The sequence below is a fragment of the Citrus clementina genome, unplaced genomic scaffold, assembly GCF_000493195.1.
Source record: "Citrus clementina cultivar Clemenules unplaced genomic scaffold, Citrus_clementina_v1.0 scaffold_6, whole genome shotgun sequence".
Lineage (NCBI taxonomy): Eukaryota > Viridiplantae > Streptophyta > Magnoliopsida > Sapindales > Rutaceae > Citrus > Citrus x clementina.
The window spans coordinates 16,380,603-16,408,484 of record NW_006262139.1 but is presented as its reverse complement, the minus strand read 5'-3'; the positions used below and the strand labels follow the sequence as shown (position 1 = coordinate 16,408,484).

Here is a 27,882-nt window from a genome sequence, read left to right as displayed (position 1 = left end):
TTTTCCTAGCCATAATTTACGTCAAGCATGCTTCCTGCAATCGCCTCTTCAATGTTGCTACAGCATATAGATGCGTGATCGTGCAGTTTATAAATATATGTCGCTGCCTTCCGTTCTTTCCGTCTCATTTATGTACACAGTGAAAGATCAAGGCAGGGAATTCTTGGACTTGGTAACTTAGATGGCCGATTGTGTAGCTTAAGTCACCAATGGCTGGCTTGGCGTCTTATACTTTTTGAAGAATCAAGTTGTGAGACCTCAGAATGACTGTTAAGCCTATCAGCTAGCAACAGATGATTCTTCCTTAGATTTCTCTGTCACAGCCTCCTTCTCCGAGTTGCTTATATCTCCAGTCTGACCCTGACTTGTTTGTGCCTGACTTGTCTGTGCCTGACTTGAAGTCTGAGTATCCAAGGCAATTCCCAAAACGGCCAAAACCGACCTAAAAGTGGCAAAACACAAAACTACAATCAGAAATTGGCAAGAAGCAGACTTCATTCTAAAAAAATTCTTAATTTTCGCATAAAAACATATTTCTTCAATAGGAAAAAAGGACTTTCTTTTGAAGTGAACCTAGGAAGTGAGGACCGGATATTTGGTTGGCTAGCATGAGCGACCAAAGGAGCCTTGAGGGCAGATATTCTATTCAATGCATTTTCCAGCTGCGGTGGAGGAAGCTAGAGACAACAAAGTACTGTCAGAACTAACTACAAAATTTGCTCCAAAACGCATAACTGATATTAAAGTTCTAAGACACATAACTAAATAAGATAGAGAAATAAACGTGCAGTGGTACACCAAACCAAAAAAGTAAATAAAGTATGTGGCAGAATTTTATTCTACATGGACATAAGGCCTAAGAATTACAATAGTTCTTTCCATTCAGACGCGACATGAAATAGTGGATTTTTTTTCTTGAATTATATTGACATATTGCAAATGGAGCTAACGCATGAAATTACTCATTTTATTCTGTTGATTCTTCTGCAGCACTATACCACAAACATCTCAGCAAATATAAAGATTGTCTGAAGAGTTGCTATGGGAAGTTTGAGGGAAATAATTGTAGTAAGTATGCAAATCAACTTCACTGGGAAGAAGTAATGCTTTGAGTGCATAGGTTCCAGCACACAATCCTATGCAGGAATTCTTCATTTCTCATCAATGTAATTTATATAAATGTTCTTCACCTCATTCTATGTCTTGAACTGTAGAATTGATTATGTTTTAATCAGAGTGCTTCTCTCCTATGAACCTAAACTGCTCCGGTTATATTCACGTGTCTTTTTTCATACCAAAATTACAAATCCTAAGCAAATGCAGCGGTTCATACAAACACACGCGCGCGCACAGAAATTTTGGTAAAATAGAAAAAGAAAAAAAGGGCATATAACAAAGGGGAAGCAATATCCTGTAAAGCGGGGATTTACGAAGATGCCAAGAAGAACTATATTGTTAGAGCAATTAAATATTGAGATGGAGTAATTAGCTACTCACGCTTAGTAACAAGAAAAACAAAATGTACCTGAAGCAACACATTGAATGACTGAGGCTGTGTCAACTGTGCACACTTCAAGAACCCAACCCACAACTTAGGGTACTTCCATATCTGTTACAGTTGTTTTAATGAAAATCATAAAACAAGCCCAAATCATCTAACGATCATCATCAGCATTTTGAGATAAAAAGTCACCTGTTTGGTTATAAGACGAGAAAGGATCTCCATTATAAAGTCCACCTACAACATTTTAAAAGATTTAACGGTAAATCATAGATATCTCATCTAAGGATACAAGTTTATTTTCCTCTAACATTAATCCAACTGAAGCATTCAACATAGGGAATGGGGAAAACAAGGATCCAACTCTCTTCGACAACTAAATTAGGGATTACATAGCAGTTTTTGATCATCAGAAAGCTGACTTGCCAATTATGCACAGAAATTATTCTTTTTACTTATCTAGGAACTTTTAGTGCTAAAATTGACTATGAATCAGCATGTGTACCATTACTATTTTATTTGACTCCTAATAATTCATAGTAGTATTAGAACTGCAATTCCTTCTTTCAATAAATGAAAACCTGGGGGTGAATTCTTACCAGTGCTGGAAAAGCACCAATTGCTTGTAATACCGTACGCATGAACAATAAGGGAAGGGGAATCTGCTCAACCTACGGAGCAAACATTGTTCATCAGAGTTTTAAGCTAAATCTGACAGAAAGTTCCAGTATACAAGTTGAAAAGTACAGGATGGTACAAACCAATTGATTCAAGACTTTAGCAAGAACTTGTTGGGTGAAGATCTGCCTTTGCTCAAAACAAGCATTACATGCATCTGTAACCTGATAAAAAATAACATCATTGGGTTATTCACTCACGTGAGTTGGTAAGGTTTTGAAGAAAGAAAGAAAGAAAGAAAGAAAGAAAGAAAAATGCCTTTTTCAAGGGAATTCCATCTTTGTCAGGATCAATCCCATGAATAGCTATTAAGACTTCAGCTGGAGAGAGCACTGGACCTGAATTAGATGATCCCTGGATAACAATATTTCAAGTTAAAACATAGCATAGCATTAAGAATTAGTTAAAACACTCGAAATACCAAGAGAATACAACTATTCCAAGATGAAACACAAGACACCTGTAGTATACGAGCAAGTGCTGCTTGGAATTTGTCTTGGGGAAGACTCACAAGATGGGGAAATATCACCAAGATCTAAACAAACCAAACTATTAAAATAATCTAAAGCCAGAGAAACAAAAAGACATTCGACAAACACCAATAAAGTAAGGAAAAAGATCCCATCGTGAAATCTGAATGGGAATACCTCATCTCCCGGCAAGAATGGCAATATTGGAAATAGAATTTCTACATCCTGAAATGAGCAAAATCACGCATATATTAGTCAATGCTCTCAATTCATCTAAAAGAGAAAACAAACCACTTATACCTTTAATTTGGAATCATACAACTTTTTAATAGTAAATATCAATTCCGGAGAAGGAATTGTCCCATCAGTCAATGTATGCAAAACCTGATGCAACAGGAGAAGGGGAGGCAGAAGAAAAAGGAAATCAGGTATAGCCATTTTGATCTTTATTTTGGTGTTGCGAAACTACATGGGTGTTTAATTATCAAACCTGCATCAACAGGCTTTCGCTTCCACCTGGAGGATCTGAGATAATTTCAAGAAGTTCAGATGATGAGCCAATAGTACGAACCAGAATAGGGATGTGACGTTGGACAGCCTGCAAAATACAACTAATAAGAAAGTGCTCCGAGAAGAAATGACAATTATAACAATTTTTAAATTAAATTCCCCGTGCGCCCGCCCGCGGGGAGGGGGGGGAGGGGCCGGCGCAACAACAAACAAACAAACAAACCTGCTTTACCACATTTGATGCATCTTTATACAGAATAAATATTTCCCGGAAAAGAGAATGCTTCTGTCAATGAAAGAAACATCGCTATTAATTTCATTGTAGGATATTGAAAACTAACCAAGAATAATGAAAGATTAAAATTGCGGAGTCAGAACCTTTGTACAGAGAGCAAAATAAAGTGACATGCACCGTTGAGCCTCAGGGATTGAAAGGGATGACATGCTGGGTGACGTGCTTGACTGATGAATATCACTGGAGATATCTTTACTGACAGTGCTCCCTGACATGAGCTCATTTGATGGCTTTTCCAAATCAGAATCCTGTTCAATAAACAATAAGGTCACTAGTTCAATATCACTCGGAACATTAGTCACATTTGTAAGCAGGACATGGGGAAAAAAATGGTTAAGAGAGAAAACCCAAAAAGCAAGGGCATATCATAAATAATGAATACTATGCATGTATGCATCAGTTTCATACCTTAGAAGGGCATTCACCATGATTTAAACCTTGGAAGTAAATACAAGTTGATGATCCATTCACTTATGGTTTTCTTGTTGAACCCATGTCAAAGAAAAGAACATCTTTTCCCCATTTTAAAATAAATACATGATAATTGATAATAATTTAGCACTAGACAAGTTGCCAAACAAGCATCCTATCTGCAATAAACTTGAAACTTAACAATCATGAATCTATTCCAATACAATTTTGGAAACTGGTATAGCAAGCAAAGACAACTTGTAGTTGCTTCCATACGATAAAGAATAAATAATAACATAAATGACTTTCACTTATGATTCTCTAGTTGAATCCATGTCAAAGGAAAGAAGCATCATTTTCCCCATTTTAAAATAATATATGACGATTGATAATAATTTAGCACTAGACAAGTTGCCAAACAAGTATCCTATCTGCAATAAACTGGAAACTTAACAATGATGAATCCATTCCAATACAATTTTGAAAACTGGTATAGCAAACAAAGACAACTTTTAGTTGCTTCCATACTATCAAGAAATAAATAATAAAATAAATTACTTTCAGTCATTGCACAATTTGAGTAGCTCAAAGTGAAGATTCACATCCTCAATGCAACCTTTACCTTCTGCGGCCCATTGGTTGACACTTCAGCATCCTTTTTCACTTTGCCATCCCCATTTATTGTAGAGAGCAACCTTTCCTGGGCAAAATCTTCTATTTGTTGAGCAATGGATGACAAGGGATAAAGCTTGTTCGCCACCTGGAAAGTAAACACATCTTATATTATAAACACAACATGGGAGGCACTAACTAATTCGCTTCGATACTAAGTTAGGCATAATTACCAGTCGTATTGCCTTCATTCGCACTTCCTCTGAGCAATGAACCGCACTCTTTGAGAGGTAAAAGAAAATTCAAAGTCAAATAAAATGACAGGATTAAAGAGAAATTCAAAGTAAATAATTTAAAGAAAAAAAATAGGAGAGTGGCTAAGCCCAAATCAATTTTTTAGTCCCCTACCTCCCCCCAGGATTTGAACTCGGGTGGCCAGTCAAAGAAAGCTACTTGAAAACCACTCAGTCAAGCCTCGGGGGGCAAATTGAGAAGTAAAAGAGAAGTTAAGTTCAATTGGCAGAAAACCAGATGTACACAATTCAGAAGAAATCAAAGGCAGTTATTGCTTAAAAGCGAGACAAAGAAAGAAAACAAAAAGAGTTCAGGCATTTTTTTTTTCTTTTTTTTAAGTAGCATGATGGTAACCAAATCTACTACCCACCCATGTAAGTCAGGCCCAATCCACAAACTCTTGCGCCACCACAAGAGATTTTACCAGTTGAATCAACTAACAACCATAGTTGAAGCCATAACAAAAAACAAGTGAACAAGCATAAAGGTCTAAGCATGATGATATCAACAGATTCAAACACTGCTAATGTTGAACTGCCGGCAAAGAACATCTATTTCACCAACTTTATTGCCATTTAGCAGCTAGGTTAATGATAAATAAAAGCAAAACATGCAAAGAATGTGCAAGTAGACAACATTTGTATTCATAACATGGTTCATGATAATTAAAAAATACCAGCAAAGCAATTTTCAAGCAGTCCTCTCGCAGAGGAGGCCTCAGCAAAATCAGGCTCCACACAGCACTGAGACCTTGAGTAACTCGGTCTCCACTTTGTAACTCCTTCTCACCCTTATCGAAGCTTCCAAGTAAACATAAGCCCTCTAATAATTTCAGAACTGACTTTGGCAAATAAGGAACTTCACCAAGCAATCTACTTAGGGATTTATCTGTAGGTGGAAAAGAATCTCTAAGTGTTTCAGCCTGCATTAAAAAGAAAAACAAGAAAAAAAAAATTATGCACAGAAAGAAAAGAAAGGAAAACAAGTTTGGACAGTATATACAAACCACAGTAAGAAGGAACATTTCATATGCAGAAGCAGCAGTTGTGGAAGAAAAGAAGTCGTGTTCCTCTTCTGCCTCACCAAATAACCTATAGAGCACACGCAATGTCAACTCGTGTCCCTGAAGACGTCCAGAGATGATTGTCAATTAAAATGTAGTGATAAAGTAACATAACAAACAGCAGGAGAATAATCTTAGACTATATTGCTAAGCAAAGTAGTTAATTAATCTTACACCCTGCCGCCATCAGTGTGTTAAACCAAAACATCTGAAATTTTAAAATGATCATCTCATACTGAATAACTCTAGTCATTTTACTGCACCTGGAGCTCCGCTATAGTGCAAACATCATGGATGCCAACTATCTACCATTCTATACTGGTGCATCAAATTTTTACAAGCCATTGTCAACTAGACGGCTCTTTCAAATAGAATTTAAGGACCCAAAAAGTGTTGCATTTCAGGATGTCTTCGAAATCTTATGATTACATATAATTGCACTAAGAAAATAGAAAAATATATTGATATACACAAGCAAAGAGAGAACAAAGACCTTTAATGAGATTAAAGAAGGTAAATTGAAAGCTGATTAAAAACAATAACGAGCTGGGAACCATGGTTACAAAAGTTTTGTATCCAGTAAACAACCAAAGCAATATCTTTTTTTTTTTTTTTTGGGTTGGACGGTAACCTTAGCAATATCTGATCATTAAGAAACGCTCGACTGCAATTTACCTCATGATTCACATAATCAGACAAGATGTGCTCCTGCAACAATTTCCATGGTTCTAACTCCGAGGGGAACTGCAGAGGATAGAAAGAATTAAAAAAAATTTAATAAAACAAATATATAGACAGTTATAGATGAAAAAGTTCTGGGGATATTTTATTTCAAACTGGAGTGGTTGCCGCATACTGAATGAACCAAAAATTCTCAAGCCCCAGTGAACCGAAACATTAATATGAAAAAGCTAAGAAGTTACTAGTAGCCATACTTTCTGTAAGCAATATCAATTGCTTAGCATAGTAAATGGGTCAAAAAATGTCAAATAAAACAGATTGGAAACATTAGATTCAAGGAAGGAGAAGAATCTCGTGAAAGCATAATTTGAAACAATTTTTTATGAACAATATTATGCATACAGACAAACAAAATAATCTCTTTAAAAATGCAGAGATAAAAAAACAATGGGAGTATCAACCTTACTGATACAGAGAAATAAAAAATTACTACGCAGAAAAATCAGACACTAAAAATTATAGATAACTAACAGCTAACGAACTCAACAAGCAATCGCAATATCAGACAACTTATAAGCAGCAAATAATGGGTAATAAGACTATTTAATAAGCCCGAACTAGTACCTCGACACCTAAAGAAGCAAGTAAAGATAAGCGGATTTGGGAACCCCCAGCAACTGCTATTTGCTTATATGCTTCAACAATGCGAATATAAGATAATTTTTGTAATTGATCCTTCTGTTCATCAGAGAGTTCAACAACAGGTGCTGACATCTTTGGCAGTACAAAATGAGAAGGCAAACTAACAGAGGTTGCTGTTGAGGAAATAAGGCTCTGTGTGTCTGTAATAGCTGCTTTTGAACTAAGCTCGTCTGACCTATCTGTTGATACTGACGGAAGATCCAGAGGTGACCTTCCACTTGTAACTTGCTCTTGACTGGCATCTTCTAAATCAGTAGTAGCTGACGAGGAAGCAACCAAGGTTTCGGAAAATCCATCATTACGACCAGAAGAACTTAGACCAGGAATATCACTCTCTATATTTCCTATAGCATGGAGACCAGCTGAAACAGATGAATCAGCATTCTCTGTCACAGGCAAAACATCAGAATTAGCCAGTGAACCAGGAGGCAGCATTGCATTTCCAGCTACATGACTTATGCCATCATCTACAGAAGCGCCATCATCCCCATCTGCAGCATGAAGCTCTTCCTCCTTTTGCAGTTTCTGCTATTCCAGTAAATGTAATAATTTCAATAAGAAAATAATCAAATTCAGAGTCAGACAGGAGTATTTATATAAACATCAGAGCCATTGAAGTTCATTTTACCCCTATATCACTGGAAATTGGCTGATGCGCGTCTAGAAGTGAAGCTACTGGTGGGAAGCTACTTGAAAGTGAAAGAACATTAGCCACAAACGATGCTGGATACTTGGCTCCAGTGTCACTGCCAACTATACTCATGTTCAACACTGATTCTTCATCTCCTTCAGCTTGAGGAAGGTAGGGAGGAAGGTTACACATATTGGCCATCACTACCTCGGCTAGCAAGTCAGCTGAGATACTTGAAATAAGTATCTCCAAAGATGAAACAGCTTTTTCACCTTGAGCAACCAAGGCACCAAACATGGCAACAAGCTGCTGCACAGGACCAGAATCACTGTTTCCTTTGTTAGAGGTTGACCCAGTTGAAGGACGATGATCTTGAGATAGTGCTTCTGAGTCACTAGGTGTTGGTCTAGCACGTTTTCCAGATACATCATCATCTCCTTCCAGGTCACAACCATCATCTGCCCCAGATCTCTTTCTTCCCAAGTTACTTTGCACAGCATCACATGTTCTATTCGAGGGCTTCTCTTCCTGTAAAATATTAATGCCATGATCAGAAAGGCTCCGGACATCCAAAAATCTTTATGCATGTACAAATGTACAAATCAATCTACATGTACATTAACATGAATCCGAAAAATTTTAAAGAATGACAGGTACCTTAGCTGGCATATCATCTTTCTCTTCTACATTTCCATTAGCTTTGGAAAATTGTTTTAGGGCATTCTCTGCCAAATCTCCAGCTTCCATCTCTTTCAGGGCACCAACTAACCGATCCCTCCACTAAAGAAATCCAGAAATTACATCACCCATTAGTCTTGTCTATGAAAAAGATTAGAGAAGAAAGTACACTTAGTAATTAATGAAGAGATTTTAACATGCCAAGTGAGCAACAAATCATTGAAATCCATGGATATTCTCCCCAATTAATCATAGCAAAGTAAGATAAAAATCTCAAGCAATTTTAAAGTCACAATTGCAAATACATTCAAAAGCCTGGAAGGCAAAATCTACTACCATCAAATTCCCATGTGCTTTAATACTTAACACAATGGATTTTAACTGAATGAGAAAGGTAACTTAAATGCAGAGCATGCACTTTACAGCAAATTTGAAGAAATTAAATTCATTATCACAGTAAAAAAAATTGTATATTTGTAATGGACTGTTATCTTCTGTATTGAAAGGAAAAGCATGTAAAAAATTTAATGACTGCCGTAATAGATCTAGAGAACCATTCCTTCAATCTGCCTCATGACATAACTTATGAGCATCTACATGAAATTGAGGAAACGTTATCTTAATAATAATATTGATTCACGAAGAAGAAACACACAAACTTGGTGCAGTAGCTTAAATAATATCCGGACCCATTTGCATAAAAGAATCAATATATTTAGTGTAAATGAAATACCGGTGAAGCACCCGGATGTGTACATTTCAAGCAGGCAAGGAGGGCATTTTTTAGAGCATGTTGTGGACCAGAAATATGCATCCCTTCTATGACAGAGGTTGGAGGATCCAGACCAAGTAAAACTGGCAAAATGCGTCCATAATATGGAGGTCTTTTCCTCGCTATTGCTGAAAGACTGAAAAGAAGTATTAAAAAAATAATAGTAATAAAGAATATTGATGACAAGTACTTCCCTAATCAAAAGAATTGCACGTGCTTAAGAATACAACTAGGATAGACCACATACCTATTAATAAGCACAACAACCACTAAGCTACTGAGAGATTTCACAGTTGGAGACCTAAGCTGATCAAGCAATAATCCCAACTTTTCGCTGGCTTCTATTGACAAATCTCCAACATTAAGTAGAGGATGGCACCCACGAAGCCAAGATATATTAAATTCTACAAGATTTTCTACGATACAAGAATAAGTAAATAAAACATCGTTGATGGAAGTAAAATGGAATATCAAAAGGGATATCAGTCTTGTTTGCAAAGTCCGAAAATGATTGATGAAATTCATTACCTTCATCAGAAGGGGGCTTTAGTGAGCCATTAGGATCGGGTGTGTACAGAAGAATAACTGCTTCTACAAACTTCAGAGCTAGCAATCTTACCCCACCACCTCCTGGCTGTTCAAAAGATGTTGCAGTGAAAAAGAGAACACAAAAAACCAAATTGTATGTTTTCATTAAGAAATAAATGTTTACCTGAAAAGCTATTGAGTATACTTTATCCTTGAACTTCAACATCCATTCCCAGGATGACTCAAGTGAACTGTCCAAATCACTGGAATGTAAACCCTAAACATTTACAAAGGCAAGTGTGCAATTTATTATATATTACTGATTTGACAATATCAGAACATCATGTGACTTGCAGCAATAAGTCTATAACACTAACGGTACATTTGATTGAGGTGTTACAGCTATTTATCCCCAGCAGCAAATCAATGTGTACGAGTGGCTGGTAAATATTAGCAGCAAGGTAAATTGAGGTGTTTACCAAACACATTAGCTGCTCTGTTTTCATAATCAAGCAGAAGCACAACAATTACAAACATCCTTAAATTCAATTTTTAACATACTCAACATCAGTTAACAGCTACTGTTCTATCTGGCTTCTTAGCACTAGGTACATCACACCACCTTCAGCTATAAACAGAAGGAAGCATTGATGAAGCGACACGATAGATATATAAACAAAATGGCAAAAAATGATTAACTTCCAAGAACTAAAATGAAGTATCAAGTTATTAACTGAATCTCAAACCTACCTGGATAGCAACTTTTTCAAGAGTGAATCGAAACAAATCAAGTCCAGAAGTTATAGCTTGTCGAGCAACTGCAGGCGTAGCATCATCTAAAACACTGATTAAAACAGGCACAATTTCTGGTACAAGTTGCACGTGCTTCAATCCAACTTCACCAGTAACCCTAAAATCAAAAGATAACAACAAATTGATAACTCAATGAAAATGTCAGTCAACCAGGCGAAATTAAGCCAGAGTTTTAGTAAGGCGTACTCGGTGGCAAATTTGCGAACCGGAGCGAACGAATCGGAAAAGAGGTCGAAGAAACAAGGGATAATTTCGGAAATTAAAAGAGCGTTTTCTTCATCAAGCAAAGCTTGCTTTAGCCGACGCAAGTATTCGAGTTTCGAAGGTAAGTTAATGGCTGCCTTAACTGAATACACTAGACTCAAGTATTTTTCTCTTGAATTTGAATTCGTCATTCCCACCATTGTTGTTGTAAATCAAAAACCTCAGGTCTAGGGTTCAGTTTATGATCCTAGGAGAATTTTGGAGGGAGGAGACACCTTTGCTTAGGGTTCAGTTACTTTGATACGGTGGTTACCCCAACAGAATTATTTTTCATGTTTTCCGAAACTTAAAAATGTTCTTTAAAAAAAATGAATCTGTTAATTTATTATTTTATTACAAAATAAAATAAGAATAACATCTTGTCAAAAAAAAATAAGAATAACATGTTATTTATTATTTTATTTTTCTTTTATTTGAAGATTAGGATATCTTTTCTTGTTTTCTAAATCTCGCGAAAAACATTAATTTGATTGTAAATAAAGGTAAAATATATATATATATCAATTTAACCACTCATTAAACTCAAAAAAAGAAAAAAAAAAAGAAAGACAAAGAGAGAGTACACGTCGTTTGTTTGTTTGAAATGCTTGCCAAAATGACTACCGAAACTTTTTTTTTTTATTTTTTAATATATTTTATTCAATTTCAAATAAAGAATTTATTGGACAGTTTTCACTAATTAAATGGCACCATTACACATAATCTTCATGATAGTGGCACATAGAACATGATTAAAAAAAAAATTATTTGCATTTTGCTAAGAGAAATACAAAATATAAAGGATTTTTTTTCTTTTTTTTCTCTTTTTTTTTTTTTTTTGAGGATTTTAAGTGTACTCGGCAGTGCATTGAACAGTTTCCTAAAAATCAATTATAAATATGGATGTCCATGAAAAGATATAAGAAATCAAATGGTGTTTGTTAAATAATAAAAATTGAAAGGGGTTAGAGAAATATTCCAAAATAAGATTGTTGCATCGGATTCTTCTGGTTCAAAAGATAAGAGAGCAGCAGTGATGGCAATTCAACCGAACCACTTCTACGCATCAGCTCTGAAGCATGCAGATCAAAACAAGCAACTCATCTTCACAACCGGAAAAACCAAATCACTTCAAATCAATGCAAAAGCTAGCAATGCCCGGCAGCTAATACAATCAGGTGCCATACAGCCCTTTACGCCGAAGGAAGCTGCTGCAGCCATGAAAGAAGGATTAATGCTCTTGGATATCAGGCCGGTTTGGGAGACGGAAAAAGCAAGAGTCAAAGGGTCACTGCATGTGCCACTATTCGTCGAGGACAAGGACTATAGCGCCATCACTCTTCTGAAGAAATGGGTTCATTTTGGCTACATCGGGTTATGGACTGGCCAAAAGTTCACCATGTTTAATCCCAACTTTGTTCGGCAAGTTGAGGCTGCAGTTCCTGATAAAGAGAGTAAGCTCCTTGTAGCCTGTGGTGAAGGGCTAAGGTGAGAATTTAATATCTTGTACGAAGTTTTTGGACGCTATAGCCTTTCATTAATCTTTGTTTTTAACCAGTTTGCCTTGGCATCAGGTCAATGATGGCTGCTTCAAAGTTGTATGAAGGAGGATACAGGAATTTGGGGTGGTTGGCCGGAGGATTTAATCGAGCTATCGAAGGTGATTTCCCAGAAATTGAAGGGAAAGAGAAGCTGCAGTATGCTACAATTGGAGGCGTGTCGTATTACTTTCTTCGATTGCTGCTGCTACTCCAAGCTGTGGGCAAGAGTGATTAACCAGGAAATGATGCTTAGAGCGAGCGCCTTTCGGTCGGCTTTTCCTATCATTGATGTTGCTTGGCAGAGCAATAGCGATTTTGATCGTAAGGGCTCGTTAAGCTTTTCATATGGTGGACATTTGCGGTATGAGAAGGCAGCACTTGGCCATTGTATCTGTTTTATTTTCACTAGAGATCATGATGCTCATTTAAAGCCAAAATTTCAGCTACCAAGTTAGATCTGTAAGGCACTACCCTGCATCTATTAAATCTGAATTCCCTGATCTGATTGTAATAGAAAGAATGCGTGCTTATCCTGTATATGAAACTAGGAAATAATTCTCTTCGACAATGCTCCGAATAAGTTTCATTTCACCAGCCAATAGGAGAATCAGGCATTAATTGAATTAAAAAAAAAAAAAGGATTGCTACTTGCAGTAAAATGACACCAACCAAACAGCATGCCTACTTGGGCTAATATCTAATATTTTCTTCAAGAGAATAGCTCTTTTAAGAGTTCAATTGATGTAACACTATTTGGGAATAGTGCTACAATACAACAGGCGTTAATTCTTAATGTTCATGACAAACGGTTAACAGAATTATTAAACGCCAATTAGTCTATTTGCATCACATTGGATTTAAACTAAACTGTAAACACAAACAAGCATTATACAAATATTTGTGGAAAAGGGCTGATCCTGCAACAATGCGACAACTCGAAGATTTCTTCAAACTTCAAATGAGCTCCCCCACCGCGAATCCCACACTGAAAAATCTGTCCACCAGTAATCTGTCTTTTAACTTTGGAGAACATAATATACCAACAACCAATTCAAACAAAGGGCAAAGATATAGAAAGAAATGTTGAAATGAACAGCAAAAGTATAAGGAGCAGCAGCATTACATTACTCAGTCGCACTATAGACATAGGAAAAGGATATTGCATACACGGGAACAGAAAAAGAATGGACAAACAACTTAATACAACAGCATCCCTTTGAAAGAACATTGTTACACATCTGCATTATTAAACAATCGACCAACACTGACCATGCAAATCTTAATACTGCTGCCTACATTGCAGATGCGACAATTACCAAAAAGTTCGAACTGCAGAAAATTTAGTCATAACTCCCAGTCAATGAATCAACGGCATAAAGCAAACACATAGCATGAGATACATCATGGTCTTTAGATCATTTTTTTTTTTTAAAAAAAAAAAGAGATCTTTGCCGCATATATTTTCATTATTGAAAAAAAGCCAGGCATATCATCAACCTCCGCAACAAACATTCCGAGCGTAAAATATTCATATTGGTAAAGAAGAACAGAGTTTTCAATTGACAAGTTGTGTAAATTGAACTAACACCCAAAGAAAACATTACGACAACTACTGCGGTTTGAAGTTTGAATCCCGCTTACTACATAAGATTTAAAGAAAAAGGAAAAAGCTTACAGATAATGATTAATAAAGGGCTTCGGGACCTCATCTCTTTCATTTATTCGGAGCGACTAGCGAACCTCTCAACCTTGTGGTCACTCAAATTAAGACCCACCATGGCCTCGCCCAACCCGCAGCTCACCTCCGCCAACACCTCCGGGTCACTGTAATGAGTCACCGCCCGTACAATTGCCTGGGCCCGCTTCACCGGGTCCCCGCTCTTAAACACGCCCGACCCGACAAACACTCCGTCGCATCCAAGTTGCATCATCATCGCCGCATCCGCCGGCGTCGCCACTCCTCCCGCTGCGAAGTGCACCACCGGCAACCGCCCCAGCTGCTTCGTCTGCATCACCAAGTCGTACGGCGCCGCTATCTTCTTTGCGAAAGTGAACACCTCGTCATCGTCCATGTTCCTCAGAACCCTAATATCCCCCATCACAGACCGCACGTGCCTCACCGCTTCGATAATATTCCCCGTTCCGGCCTCGCCCTTCGTTCTTATCATCGCCGCGCCTTCGCGAATCCTCCTCAAAGCTTCCCCCAAGTTCCGGCAGCCGCATACGAAGGGGATACGAAAGTTGTGCTTGTTGATGTGATTCTCTTCGTCGGCGGGAGTCAAGACTTCGCTCTCGTCGACGTAATCGATCCCAATAGCTTCGAGAATTTGAGCTTCGACGAAGTGACCAATACGAGCCTTGGCCATGACGGGGATGGTGACGGACTGTTTGATTTCCTTGATAAGTTGCGGGTCAGACATGCGAGCCACGCCGCCTTGCGAGCGGATATCGGCGGGGACGCGCTCAAGAGCCATGACGGCGCACGCACCAGCCTCTTCCGCGACTCGCGCTTGCTCGGGAGTAACGACGTCCATTATAACGCCGCCTCGAAGCATCTGAGCTAGACCGACTTTAACGGAGAATGGAGATTTTTTAGTCTCCGTTATAGCGCCGTCATTACCGTAGACTGCCACCACTCCGGTACCTGCCATTACGCCGACAGCGAGAAGGAAAAAGTGTTGCGAAGGAAGAGATGTTAATTTGTAAGGCGGCGAGGGTGAGGGAATATGTGGCGAGGGGATTAATCATTAAATAGGGGGAGGTACGGTGAATGGTTTGGTTTTGGAGTTGATAATATGAGTGACGAACATTGGTCACGTTGGGTGGGGTCTGATTTGATTTTAGTTTTTCGATTTTCCAAAACGAATCAGTTGAGTGTGTTTGAATCCACCGGTTGAGATGAATTTAAATAATAAATAATAATAAAAAATTATAAAACCTGAAACCTATAGAATTGTTTAGTTGACCAATAAATACGAAAGTGTAACCATTAAAATTGAAATAAAAGGAATTTGAAATTTCGAATAATGAATATGAAATTTGAGATCATTAACTTATTATCATAGACTAATAAATATGAAATCAGAATCACTAACTCGATACCTACACTATTAAATTTGAAATCAAAGGAATTTAAAACGTAGTGCAATAAATATGAAATCTGAGATCATTAACTTACAACCATTAAAATCATCTAATTAATAGACCAATAAACATAAAATCATGACCATTAGTTTGATACATAAATTATTAAACTTGAAATCAAAGGAACTTGAAACTTTGTGCAATAAACATGAAACATGAGATTATTAACTTGCAACCGTGAAAATCATCTAATTAATGACTAATAAACATGAAATCATGACCAAGAATTAGTTATCAGGATCATTAAACTTGAAACTCGATTTTTATTATTATAAAAATAATTTTTTATTGTTATGTGTCCTTTAATATTAAAATAATAATTACTTTATTTATTATATTTGAATATTATTATATTTACTATTATTTAATTCGGGCAACCGGTGGCAAAAACCGGTTGCTCCCAATTATTATTATTATTTTTAAAGTAACAATTGCTCTGTTTTTTTTTTTGTTTTTTTTTTATTGCTTGCATGTATTTTAGCTGTGCCCACGGACGGTGGGGATGTGCTTGATTGGGGGCCACGCAAATTTTGGGTACGCGAATCGTTGGTGCTGGGAAAATATTTTATTACGTGGAGCGTGAGGTATCCATTCGTGTTGCACTGGCGTTCGGTTTGCATTGTTGAAGTCAAGAAATTTGTGCAGCGTCCGTGGGCGCTTTCTTTTGTGATTTTTCTGTTTATGTTGCAATATGCCATTTTTAGTTTTTTTTTTAATTTTATTTTTCACTCAGTTGCAAGCAAATTGGTGTGCTTTACTGTTTTTATATTTTTAGTGCTAACTAATAAATCATCTTAAATAATTATAAATACGATGGATCTCTGGTATTGTCTTAAAAGGCAGGTCAGTGTGGTGATGATGTAGAGTTCAGAGGTTGCGAAGGAGGAAGTGAAGGGCGCCGCTCGTTTGCAATCTTGATTTGCCCCCACACGTAAAAGTTGTGTACATAAAAAATAAGGATGGCGTCTTCCACTTGTTTTCCTCATTCTCCTTTTCTTTTCCTAAAATTATTTACTTGTGCGATTGTGCTTCTTTTGGGAGAGGGGATGAGTCTTTTCACCGTCCCTGTCATGGAATCTTTGTTCTCTTTGCTTTTCACTCGGGCCGCCTGATGACTCTTTTATAGTTTTATTAGTTGATGGTGTCAGAAATTGACCAACTTAACTTTAAATCTTTGTTCCAATGAGCCATCGGAGAAACATCCATGACTCTTTCGAGGGTGTTCATGAATTTGTAGATTGGACATCAATTTGTAGATTGAACATCAATTTATACGCGATCTATAATTTTACGAATTATAAATTTTTAATTTAATTTAATTTATAAATTAGTGAAATTTAATTCAAATTTAATCTATGCGTCTATGGATCGGATGTGAATTTTACTCAATTTATATTCAATTTACTATTTTTACAGATTGGTTTACTGATTAAAATTTTTTAATCATGTCCTATCTAAGAACTCACTATATAAAAAAATTAATATAAAAATAATTTTACTACCAATCAAATTTAAAATTAAATAAGATTTAAATAAATTAATTATTTAAATAAAGTTAGAAAATACATTTAAATCTTCAAAATATAAAATACCAAAAAAAATCTCATTTGTTTAGATCAGTACATGAAAATTAACTGCTTAGGAAGCTATATATATTTATTTAATTATTTTTATTTTATATTATTATCATATAAGACATAATATAGTGTTAATGTAACTATATTTTAACTAATTTATTTATTAGTAAGTATAAGGCCATATTTACAAGTTTAATTTTTTTATTAAATAAATATTTTTTATTTTTTCACGGATTCGCAGATTTTTGCGGATTCACAGAAGTAAATTCATATCAAATCCACCGACTGTAGATTTTTAAATTTTCAATCAAATCTAATCAACCAATCCACAGATCGGATTTATGAGGATCAGATAGATTGAGCAGATCGGATTGGATTCTAAACACCCCTAATTATGAAATTTTTAATTAATTTTAGTAAAAAAAACAGCACTTCTCTATTACAACCTTTCAAGGTATAATTGTCGAAAAGCCAGCAATCATATAATTAAAAAAAAATCTAATACTAATATTGACCCACCATAACAATGATGGTGTCTATTGTCTGCCTTTATTTGAGCGCGTGATGAAATTTTGTTTCATTCTTTAGCCATTTTATGGTTAAAATTTCCTTTATTTGCCCAGCATCAAACGACCGCAGTCTTGCGTTTTTTTAAGAATATGATATATAAACAAATAACAATATCAAGGGGTCGAACGACCGCAGCCTCGAGATTTTTGGGAAATTTACGAAAATAACCATTAATATTTTATTATTTTCGCAATTAACCCTCTCAACTTTTTTCTATCAACATTAGCCAAACACAAGCCTTTCTTCCCAAATTACCCTTCTTTACAGAACAAAACCAACATTGTTTCTCCCATATCGCCAAACCAAAAGCAGCTTTTCACTCTTGAATCATCAGCCAACGGCGATCGCAAAAGACAACGGTAAAAGTGATATCCGATCATAATCTATCCAGATCCAACACAAATCGACGTCACTTAGTGGTATAAATTATTTTCTGAACTTATTAAACTGAGTCGGGTGAATCTAAATCTGGCGACAGGCTGCCTGTCGCAGCAAAACTTGGTGCGACAGGCAACCTATCGCACCAAGAAAGGTGCGACAGGTGCCTGTCGCACCAAGCTTCGGGCGACAGGTTGCCTGTCGCACCCACTTGGAGATTCATTAAAACTGTATTATTTTAATAGGATTCAAATAATTTTTTTTTATGATTTCAGGCTTAATGGATTCAGTTGTACTTGAATTGTGTTACGATGGTTGGTGGGAGACATTAGAGAATGGCCGTATGGAGTACGTGAATGGTAAAAATCGAGCTTTTTTGGTTGGAAAAAATTATCTGTTTGATCAGTTATTGGCAAGAGTATACAAGGTGTTACAAATAAACCATAATGACTATAGTATCACAATGAAGACAACTTTAAGATCTAATAACACATTATATCGTATATGTGCAATGCCCATGGATATATGTGACGATGAAATGGTGAGGGTTGTGTTGCATATGGCATCTGACGTAGCTAATTTTGGATGCATTCCTATATTCGTGACCACATCACCTCGAGTTCCGAGCGAAGGTATTGAGCCACATGTCGATACAGAAACTTCGTTTAGAGCAAATATGTCTGGTCCCGATAATGATGAAGAGGTGTTGCCAAGGACAATATCGCTGCAGCAATATTACTCTCCAATCCACGACAATTATAACAACGATGATGATAATGGCATTACGTTACAGGATGTTGGAGCAACAGTATTTCCAATAACAACGTCGTTGGAGCAACGATATTCTCCGTATCACAACAATGATTTTCGGGACAATGATGATTTTCATAATAAGACAGAGGGTGATAATGTTTGTGCATAACCTTCTAATAATACGAGGCGGGGCACTCGTTTCAATAATGATGGTGATGATGGAGGAGCCGGTCCTTCGAATGTTCCGTCGTTTCAGCATGAGGATGAGTGTGAAGACAATACTCATGTGAATAACAGAGGCAATAGACCTATTCCTTCTATGGTTCGATCGAGAAGGAGAATTGACCCCCTTACAAGTCTTGCTCCAACTTTGCTTTCGAACATGGTTGCTCCAAGCTTTGTTAGCAGTTGTGACTCAGATGATATCAGCGTGGGTAAGCTATTTGCTGAGAAGAATGAGCTTACATTACAACTACGCAAGGTGGCCTTTAGAGATAAGTTTGATTTCAAGATTGCACGGTCTACTACGACACGTTTCGAGGCTCACTGTTGTTCAGAATCATGTAAATGGCGTATTCGAGCAACTAGAAGTTCGAACGAGCAAAATGTTCCTTGGGTAGTGAAGAGAATTGATAATGTACACACTTGTCATAATGAGGTATTGGTTGATGGACGTCATCAAGTAAGGAGCCGGGTTGTCGGTCATATTATCGCAGAAAAATATATTCAAGATAAGAGGATTTATACTCCCAATGACATAAGAGCAGATATGCAACAAGAATACGGTGTTCAGTTAACATACCAGCAGGCATATAGGGCGAGAGAAGTTGGTCTTGAAATAGTTCGCGGCAACCCTGCAGAGTCATACAACTTGCTCCCTAAATACTCTCACGTACTAACTACAGCGAATGTGGGTACAGTCACTCACCTCGAGCAGGATGGAGATGATAATTTCTTGTACTATTTTGTAGCACTCGGATCTTCCATCAAGGGGTTTATGCAGTACATTCGGCCTGTCATTGCTGTAGATGGTACTCATCTGAAGGGACTATATCGTGGAAGCATGTTCGTGGCAACATGTCTTGATGGTAACAATCAATTGTATCCGTTAGCCATTGGGATCATGGATTCAGAAAACAATAATGCTTGGGAATGGTTTATGATGAAGTTACACGGAGTGATTGGTGATAGACCTGAGTTGGTAATTATCTCTGATCGATGCACTGCCATAAGGAGAGCCGTTCTTAAAGTATTTCACAATGCAACTCATGGCGTTTGTTTTTACCACGTCAAAGGTAACATTAAGTCACAATTTAGAATGTCCAAAGCTCTTTGGGATGAATTTGAGCCTACCTTTATTAATGCAGCAAAAGCATATGCCCACGAGGAATTTAAGAGACAACTTGAAGGGTTGTGGATGATCCACTCGGGTGCGGCTGATTACTTAGAAAATAATGTCGGTACGTGTAATTGGGCAAGGTCTCAGTTTGAAGGTAGGAGGTACAGCATTCTTACCACCAACATCGCGGAGAGTGTTAATGCTTTCATGAGGGAACCTCGAAAATTTCCTATTACTCATCTTGTTGATCACTTTAGGAAAACATTGCAGCAATGGTTTTATGATAGAAAAATTGTGGCTGAATCAATGACTACTCGGCTAACAACATGGGCGGATGAAATAGTCACTGAGAGGAGAACTATAGCTGAAAGAATGATAGTTCGGCCGGTGTCTCCGCATCGCTTTCAAGTTATAGGCGGTGGGCTTAAGAAAGGGTTGGTTGACTTGCAAAAGAGAACTTGCTCCTGCTGAGTGTTTCAGCTTGATCAGCTTGTGTGTGCTCATGCAATTGCGGCGTGTCTAACACACCAGGTGGATTTTATTAACCTTTGCTCGGACTTTTACACTACAGAATCGTTGGCGATGGCTTATGCACAACCAGTGGAGCCAGTTGGTGATGTGGCTAATTGGGAAGTTCCAGATGAAATTCAGGAGATGCAAGTATACCCACCAGTTGAGGCACCACCAACTGGCCGTCGTAAAGAGCTCAGAATACCCTCGGCTGGCGAGGACGTTGACCGGCGGACTGTAAGATGCGGCCGGTGTCATGAACTAGGCCATAATCGTAAGCGATGTAAGAATCCTATTGCGTCGACTCGAAGTTAGTTGTATTTTGTGTGTTATTCGTTGGTTAAAACTATTATTGTTTTTGTGTTTCGTTGGTTAAAACTGTTATTATTTTTTGTGTATTGTACACTTATATTTCATAAAACTTTATTTTATTTTAAAGTTCAAAATGTGAGGCATTAAAATTATATAAACTTAAGTGCGCAAATTAAAAAAAAATCAAATTTCAACATTAAAATTACTACATAGGTCTACAATATAATATTGTCATTAAATATATCAACGGCAATCTTCTTTTTAAAGTACACGACATGACTAGCGTTAAACTCCAATCTAAGCCCGAATATTAAATACATCGTAACCATCAATATAAAAACACCGCAATCGCCAGTGCCTCTTTCTTGTTGCGGCGCGCTCTTAACTGCGATAACTTTCCACGAGTCTTTACTCCGCAACTCAGGTCGGATATTGTAGAAGCCAACATATTCCAACCATCGAGGGAATATAACTTCAAGTGGCTTCAACTTGTACCTTTTGTCGTCGCGAAATGTGAGTAATGAGTCATAAATCCAAACTTTATTTTTCCGAAAGCCAACTTGTGCTAGTACCCAATGCGCGCCGTTCAAGTTAACAGGGATAAGTAACTACATATAAAAATTAAAAAACATGTTCGTTATATATGCAATTGAAATACAACAAAGAAAAAGCAACAACTCGAATATTTTCATTATAGAGCATGTGAAATGTAATAAAATACATACCATATCGACATCTGTCATTGATTTGGACATTGTGTGCTGTCGCCCACAAAGATAACTATTCAAGCGATCGTCTAATACTAATGAATCGACCGCACAATCCCCGTTGTTCCATAACTGATTCAAGAACACCTAGTACATAGATAACCAAGAAATGCATAAATGAAAAACACTTAAAGGCAATAATTATAAATCAAATTAAATAGTATTTATAAGTTTTGTCGGCACATTACCCAAAAAAATATGTCAGTATGTGTGACACGTTGGAGTAAGGCATTTGGATACTGCCGTTGTTTCTCGCTAATCAAGCGGAGATACTCGTGAATATGCTGTATAGAAACAAAAATATTACGATTTAAAAAATAAATGTTATACACAAATCCACAACAGAATACACCACGAGAAAAATATAAATACCTCATCGCCTAGCCATCCCATCGAAGATATATTCAAAATTATTTGAAAGAATGACCGCGGGTGCTGGACTCTCCGGCGGACTCTGCTATCACCAGTGAACCATCGATCAAACTCAACAAACAGACTAAAGTCCTCCAATCCTCTCAGTGGATTTACATCCACACTCGTACTCATGTCAATCGCATGGTCCATGATTTGGGGTCGCGGTAAAGGCCGGACGTTCTGTCCTCGCCTGACCGGAGGAATCATGTAAGGACTGTTATAAACATACGACGGTATGTACGCGCGGCCAAACTTTCTAACGCCCGGAGGCACCTCTGTGAACACCTGCACGCTCTCCCCACTAACATCCCCGTAGAAACTATACAATGATGTGGGCGTAGACAAATTTTCATTGCCCACGTCAGTATACACTCCATAGTCATCCGGGACCTGTACATTCGCCAAAAAGAACATATTAAATAACTATCAAATTAAAAGTTAAACGAACATAATTATTAAATTTAAATTAGCTTACCGCATACGAGCGTGCAGTGGGAGAATCCTTATTTGGACGCTTAGAAAATGTGTCGATGAAGCCAACAACGGTTTCTTTAAAATCTTTTAATTCTAACTTTATTTCATACACGTTACGATCAATCTTATCTAGCCGTCGTCGTACGTAATCATTAAACTGCTTTGTCCTCGACTATTACAAAAGGAAAAAATAAATTTAGAATAACAATAAAAAAATAATAATTTATATTCAGAAAAATATCATATATTATTTATAAATTCAGAATCCTGTGCGTCATCAGAGTTGTCTGTTTGCTGCTGGTGGTCATCAACAGCCACCTCATCCTCAAAAGTGTCATGACCCACCTCATCCTCAAAAGTGTCATGACCCACCTCATCCTCAAAAGTATCATGACGCTGCTCTGGTATTGGGTTTGGTATGTCGTCATGCTCGTCTGATTGCCTTGTAACCGACGGCATCGCGTTGATTGAGGGTTGGTGCTGTATAAAGTATCATTTAAAATTAGTAAATGAAAAGTCAAAAATTTCGATTAACAAATTTTTAGTACTTAGAGTATACCGACCTTATGAACCCAGTCTGGAATGCTTGGCAAGTAATCCTTCACAGAGAGCCAATATTTTCTGCTACTCTCCTTTGAATTTGGCTCAAGAGTTTGTAAAACGTCCCCCTGCCATAAATTCAATTGAAAATTTTAAGTAAGTATACATTTCTTAAATTTAGTAAAGTTAAAAAAATAAGTAATACATATTACTTACAAAACGAGATTCGTCGTTGAAGAACGAATAAACCTCCGCAAAGTTGATTCTCGAAGACGCCATGGGCTTTCATTGCAGAATGCGGGGAATCTTATTCTTCGTTTTGACGACCCATGTTGATGGCAACCCTCCGATTGCTTCGTAAATCCAAGCCTACAACAACCAAAGTGAAAAATCAAATAAAACAACTATCAAATATTTAATACCATAAAATTTATTAATAAACCAAAAAAAAAGCACCTGAACCCCAGACGTAAAGCCGTAAAGATTGTATTTTTCAATATTATGATCTGGATTTTTCAACTGAGTCTTCTTAAATTTCTCGTCTTTCTGGAACAGTGCATTGTCAAGACTCTCGTAAATCATTTCCCACGACAATAAACCCCATGGACGCTTTCGGAAGTACTGGATATCATCAACTTGGTCAAGCCAATCGAAATTAATTTAACAGTGATTTTTTCTTGCATTTAGTACTCTGTCCGTAAAATAAAACAGCGCAATCTTTAATGCGTCCATATCGTCCATTTCCTCGAATTTCAACTCCTTAAATACTGCATCAAATTGCTTCACATTAATCTTACGATGCACCCCACCAAAATACGTATTCCGTAGCCTCTGCTCCATTTTATCATTTTCTTGATTGGTATCAACACCAAATGAAAGTCCAGTAACCAAGCACCATTCGACAATTGACAAGCGAATCAAATGCTTACCAATTTGAAACCATAATTGATCCTCACGGCTATCTTCTTCATGGGCCACTTGCCGCAGTAAAAGATTGTGCAAAATTACCCCACTAAATGGAAAACTTCGACACTCCAAAAAATACCCAAATATATCCTTTTTGAACATAGTCAACTGCCGCTTTGTTAATTTTTCCTCGATGGCTTTTACGACCGAAGATAACATACACATGCTCGAAATTCGACTAGGAAAGTGATCAGCATAACGAAAATACATCTTGCCTACTTCAATATCCGGTGATTCTGATTTCGCCATGTATTTGTAATATTTATAAAATTATTACATTACATTTACAGAAAAAAAAATTGACTCGTTAAAAAAAAACTCTAATTTTTTGTGTGACAGCGTCTGTCGCACCATATTTGGTGCGACAGCAAGCCGCGCATGGGCGTGCGCGCGCCCTGTCCCCCTCCCTCCCCACCCCCAAAATTAAGCGCAATCACTCCAAAATCGAAAACAATACTCCCAAACACCACCAACCACCACAAACATCATCACCACCACTATTATTCTCAAGCTATAACTATTATTATTCTAAAATCTCATTTTAAATTAATAAAAATAAGAAAAATAACTAACCTAGGTTTTGTTGAAGGTTGTAGATCGTAGATCAGATGCCGGTGAGAGATGGAGCCGTCGCCGACGAGGGTTGATGTCGCCGCCGATGATGGGAGTTGGATCAGTTTGGGAGAGATGAGTGAAAGGGAGTGTTGGGGGAGAGATGAGGGAGGGGTATTTTGGTCTCAAATGTTGTTTTATGGCTAATGTTGATAGAAATATTTTTGGGGGGTTAAGATGAAAAAAAGTAAAATTTTTTTAGTTATTACTGTAAATTTCCCGAGATTTTTTAATAATATGATAAATAAACAAATGACAACATGCGGGTGGAAAAAAAAACCCAAAATAAGCTAAATTTTAAAGCCGGGGAGAAAAATTACATAGAAAACTTCAAAATAGAGACACAAAAGTGCGTTAATTAATTAATGGTATTATACAGTGGATGGCCAACTGGAAAAGCAAACGGCATGCTCATTCCACTTGAAGGCTGCTTTTAACTTCATCTCTGACCTCACGTCGACGTGTATTCATCAACATGAAGCACCGGTGTATAAAAAGAGTAGAGACGCAAATCTGATTGTGAGTTGTATGCCAACAATGTCCAGTTGTAACAAAGAGCGGAGCCATATGTTCCTTAACACTGTAAAATATCTTCATGTTCCTCACACTGTAAATATCTTCCTTACCTTCTTCATTTTCCTTCGACAAACGGGGCAAGTACTAGCAACCTCTGCAATCCTGCAGAGAACACAGTGTGGCATACGATGAGTATGATATGACATTGCATTCTTCTCTTAGATTAAGACAGGTACCATGGCTGTCCCTTATGTCTCCAGGACAAAAGTCGCTGAAGTGACAAAAATAAGTTGCTTATTATGCTCAATAACAATTGATAGATATGAAAGAATATTAAATAAATTTGCTGATATGTTTTAAGTCCCGGTATTTATATTTTCCAAAATCAGAAAGAAAACTATTAAATTTTTAATGGGTGGAAGTTCAACATCAACCTTTGAACTTTCAGAGGGACCATAGAGTCGTGAATCTACAAGAGATGTCAGGTTAAGATTACTCAAAACCAAATTTAGTTCAGGCCAATTGGAGAGTATGCAATCAGCATACAACTTTATAAAAATATTATAACCATGCAATATCTTGACATCAACAAAAGTATCAGTGTGACATTCTGATATTGCAGTTCATTGGAAAATAATTGAAAACCTGTCTTGGCAGCCCATACATGCCAGAAATCCGAGAGTATAATGTAAACATGTGTATTTACACTACATCATTTATTCAGATGTGCTGAAAGTAACATGCCAACTAGTGATTAGAGTGGATGCATGTCCATGGATTACGAAAAATAAGTTTGATGCAGATATGAGGTCCGAGAGCATATACCTTGTTCCACATTTAAAACAAGCCACACAATGCCCACATGGAAGGAAGAAGCAGTCCCTTGGAGCATCAAAGCAAATTGCACAAAGACGCCGGGTATTATTACTGTCTTCACCATCTCTTAATAATTTCCCTTCAAGGGAAGATGCTGTCAAAAATTCTTCAAGATTCCCCTCATCAGTTGAAATTGAATCATAAGATGAACCCCAACTAGAGAGATCATCATCTTTATGCGAAAGCAGAGGGGCTCTTGCAGATTCCACATCCCCATGCTGAAATCCTATTCCACCTTCACGTTCACATAGGAACTTGTTTAAGAAATTGAAGGCCGCAAGCATAATCATTGTCATACCACCTACACAAGTAAGAAATGGTAAAAATGTTTTATAGAATGATAGGCTACTAGAAGAAAAAGAGGAATAAATATACATATACCAACAACATAGGAGAGCCATCTTGGTTCATAGGACACTCTAACTTGCCAATTGTCATTGCTTGTATCCTGCAGCATTCAAAACACCAATATGAATGCAAACACTATAGATACAGGATCAAGTATAACTGATATCAAGAGGATGGTGAGTATATATTTTTATCAATTTAGGACGAGTCTAGAAGTAAGGAACCAACCTTCAAGCACATAATTACATACTGATCCTTTATTAATGAACTCAATCTATAACTTGAAAAGTCAAGTAACACCACAATCTTCCATGAGGTTTAGAATAGTCCCAAGAACCTTAAGGTTTATTAAACAAAATCAACTTAGTCTGGAGCTCTTCCTTCTGTTACTGAATTCTTTCTTTTTTCTCAGTTTGAATATTGATTTCATGTTCCAAACTGAGATTGAATATCATAGCCTTTTTTTTTAATAAAGGTTCAAAACAAAAAATCTTTGTCAATGGCCTAATAAAAATTGTTGAGTTCTACCACCCCAAACAGCAGGGAAATCTGCAATTTTTTTCCACAAATTTACAAATCAGAACCGATAAGTTTCCACTTTGATTACCACTGTTGCTTAATTCAGTTTTTCATGATTTTCATTCCAAAGAGGGCTGGACGAGTGGAATGAGAGAGACACTCCACTAACACTGCCTGCTTTCTATCTTCTCTAACAATTCAGTAGAAATTAGACAAAGTCAATGAAGAGAGGAGGTTGACTATATACTATTTCTGTTAAGTTACAAATTTACTTTACAAGAATGTTGAACAAAATAATGGGAAAATATTATCTCTTAGTTCAGATACCAGTTAGTTGATAAAACTAACAGGGGAGAACACTGTTATTTTATTAACCTCCAGTCAAGTATAAAGGCCGAACTGGGAAAGAGACTCAATTCATTTTATTAAATTTTTTTTCATTTTTTTTTTTTTTTGGAAAGGAGTTTTCTCAGGTTACATGTTGATGTGATAAGTTGATAGATAATAAAAGGGGGAAAATGGAAGAAAATTAGTACCAATGCCAGCCAATAGCAACTACATAGGGTTACCTGTTCCGTTTTAGGAGAGGTTAAGACAATAGCATTTCCATTGGGAAACAAAACACTCAAACTACACAATCCATCAGCGAAAGTACACTTGTAATAAGCATCACTTGTGTTATACAGAAAAGCCCTCAATCTGAGGTTTAATTGCACCTGTCCAAAGTAAAAATGAACTCAACTGAATATTGTAAACAGATCAGGAGGAAGAAAACATCATAAGCTTAAATATTTTTGCGTGAGAAACCAATGGAAGAAACTTAAATTATTATGTACAAATAAAT

At 37.0% G+C, this 27,882-nt stretch overlaps 4 protein-coding genes across 8 annotated transcripts in view; 1 reads left to right on the top strand and 3 right to left on the bottom strand.

The window, feature by feature from the left end:
* Positions 1-254: 254 nt before the first annotated feature.
* Positions 255-11,209, bottom strand: LOC18038118. 4 transcript variants are annotated; one of them, XM_006429333.2, is made up of 27 exons: positions 10,826-11,208; positions 10,577-10,736; positions 10,011-10,103; positions 9,827-9,932; positions 9,546-9,714; positions 9,260-9,434; positions 8,506-8,628; positions 7,846-8,376; positions 7,140-7,742; positions 6,510-6,578; positions 5,778-5,894; positions 5,448-5,693; positions 4,711-4,758; positions 4,488-4,625; positions 3,538-3,702; positions 3,383-3,445; positions 3,140-3,247; positions 2,950-3,033; positions 2,827-2,874; positions 2,640-2,714; positions 2,438-2,533; positions 2,263-2,343; positions 2,101-2,172; positions 1,694-1,738; positions 1,526-1,609; positions 574-677; positions 255-442 (listed from the first exon to the last, which is right to left on the bottom strand). In XM_006429333.2, exons 1-27 carry the CDS (start codon positions 11,041-11,043, stop codon positions 280-282), a joined length of 3,984 nt encoding a protein of 1,327 aa, XP_006429396.1. In that variant the 5' UTR covers positions 11,044-11,208; the 3' UTR covers positions 255-279. The 4 variants fall into 4 exon arrangements, with proteins under 4 accessions (XP_006429396.1, XP_024038583.1, XP_024038584.1 ...); XM_024182815.1 differs by having other exon boundaries at positions 3,392-3,445; XM_024182816.1 differs by having other exon boundaries at positions 9,546-9,702.
* Positions 11,210-11,816: 607 nt separating this feature from the next.
* LOC18038117 (rhodanese-like domain-containing protein 10) lies at positions 11,817-12,924 on the top strand. Its single transcript, XM_006429331.2, has 2 exons — positions 11,817-12,370; positions 12,457-12,924. Exons 1-2 carry the CDS (start codon positions 11,919-11,921, stop codon positions 12,656-12,658), a joined length of 654 nt encoding a protein of 217 aa, XP_006429394.1. The 5' UTR covers positions 11,817-11,918; the 3' UTR covers positions 12,659-12,924.
* Positions 12,925-13,105: 181 nt separating this feature from the next.
* Positions 13,106-15,284, bottom strand: LOC18038116 (probable pyridoxal 5'-phosphate synthase subunit PDX1). 2 transcript variants are annotated; one of them, XM_024181893.1, is made up of 2 exons: positions 14,099-15,284; positions 13,106-13,443 (listed from the first exon to the last, which is right to left on the bottom strand). In XM_024181893.1, exon 1 carries the CDS (start codon positions 15,072-15,074, stop codon positions 14,142-14,144), a length of 933 nt encoding a protein of 310 aa, XP_024037661.1. In that variant the 5' UTR covers positions 15,075-15,284; the 3' UTR covers positions 13,106-13,443; positions 14,099-14,141. The 2 variants fall into 2 exon arrangements, with proteins under 2 accessions (XP_024037661.1, XP_006429393.1); XM_006429330.2 differs by having other exon boundaries at positions 13,106-13,417.
* A 9,803-nt stretch (positions 15,285-25,087) lies between these two features.
* LOC18038115 overlaps positions 25,088-27,882 on the bottom strand; it is a 4,642-nt gene continuing 1,847 nt past the window's right edge. Inside the window, 4 exon segments of the mRNA XM_006429328.2 lie at positions 25,088-25,457; positions 26,121-26,472; positions 26,553-26,619; positions 27,608-27,754. Coding sequence (XP_006429391.2) covers positions 25,382-25,457; positions 26,121-26,472; positions 26,553-26,619; positions 27,608-27,754 — 642 coding nt within the window. The 3' untranslated portion in view covers positions 25,088-25,381.

Excerpts from the sequence above, each read along its gene's own strand:
- LOC18038118 (XM_006429333.2), bottom strand. The coding sequence starts at position 11,043 with ATGGTGGGAATGACGAATTCAAATTCAAGAGAAAAATACTTGAGTCTA. Across the intron at positions 4,759-5,447 it reads GCTTGAAAATTGCTTTGCTG|AGTGCGGTTCATTGCTCAGA; the intron begins GTATTTTTTAAT and ends TACCTCTCAAAG. Across the intron at positions 2,173-2,262 it reads CTAAAGTCTTGAATCAATTG|GTTGAGCAGATTCCCCTTCC; the intron begins GTTTGTACCATC and ends TTTGCTCCGTAG.
- LOC18038117 (XM_006429331.2), top strand. The coding sequence starts at position 11,919 with ATGGCAATTCAACCGAACCACTTCTACGCATCAGCTCTGAAGCATGCA. Across the intron at positions 12,371-12,456 it reads GCCTGTGGTGAAGGGCTAAG|GTCAATGATGGCTGCTTCAA; the intron begins GTGAGAATTTAA and ends CCTTGGCATCAG.
- LOC18038116 (XM_024181893.1), bottom strand. The coding sequence starts at position 15,074 with ATGGCAGGTACCGGAGTGGTGGCAGTCTACGGTAATGACGGCGCTATA.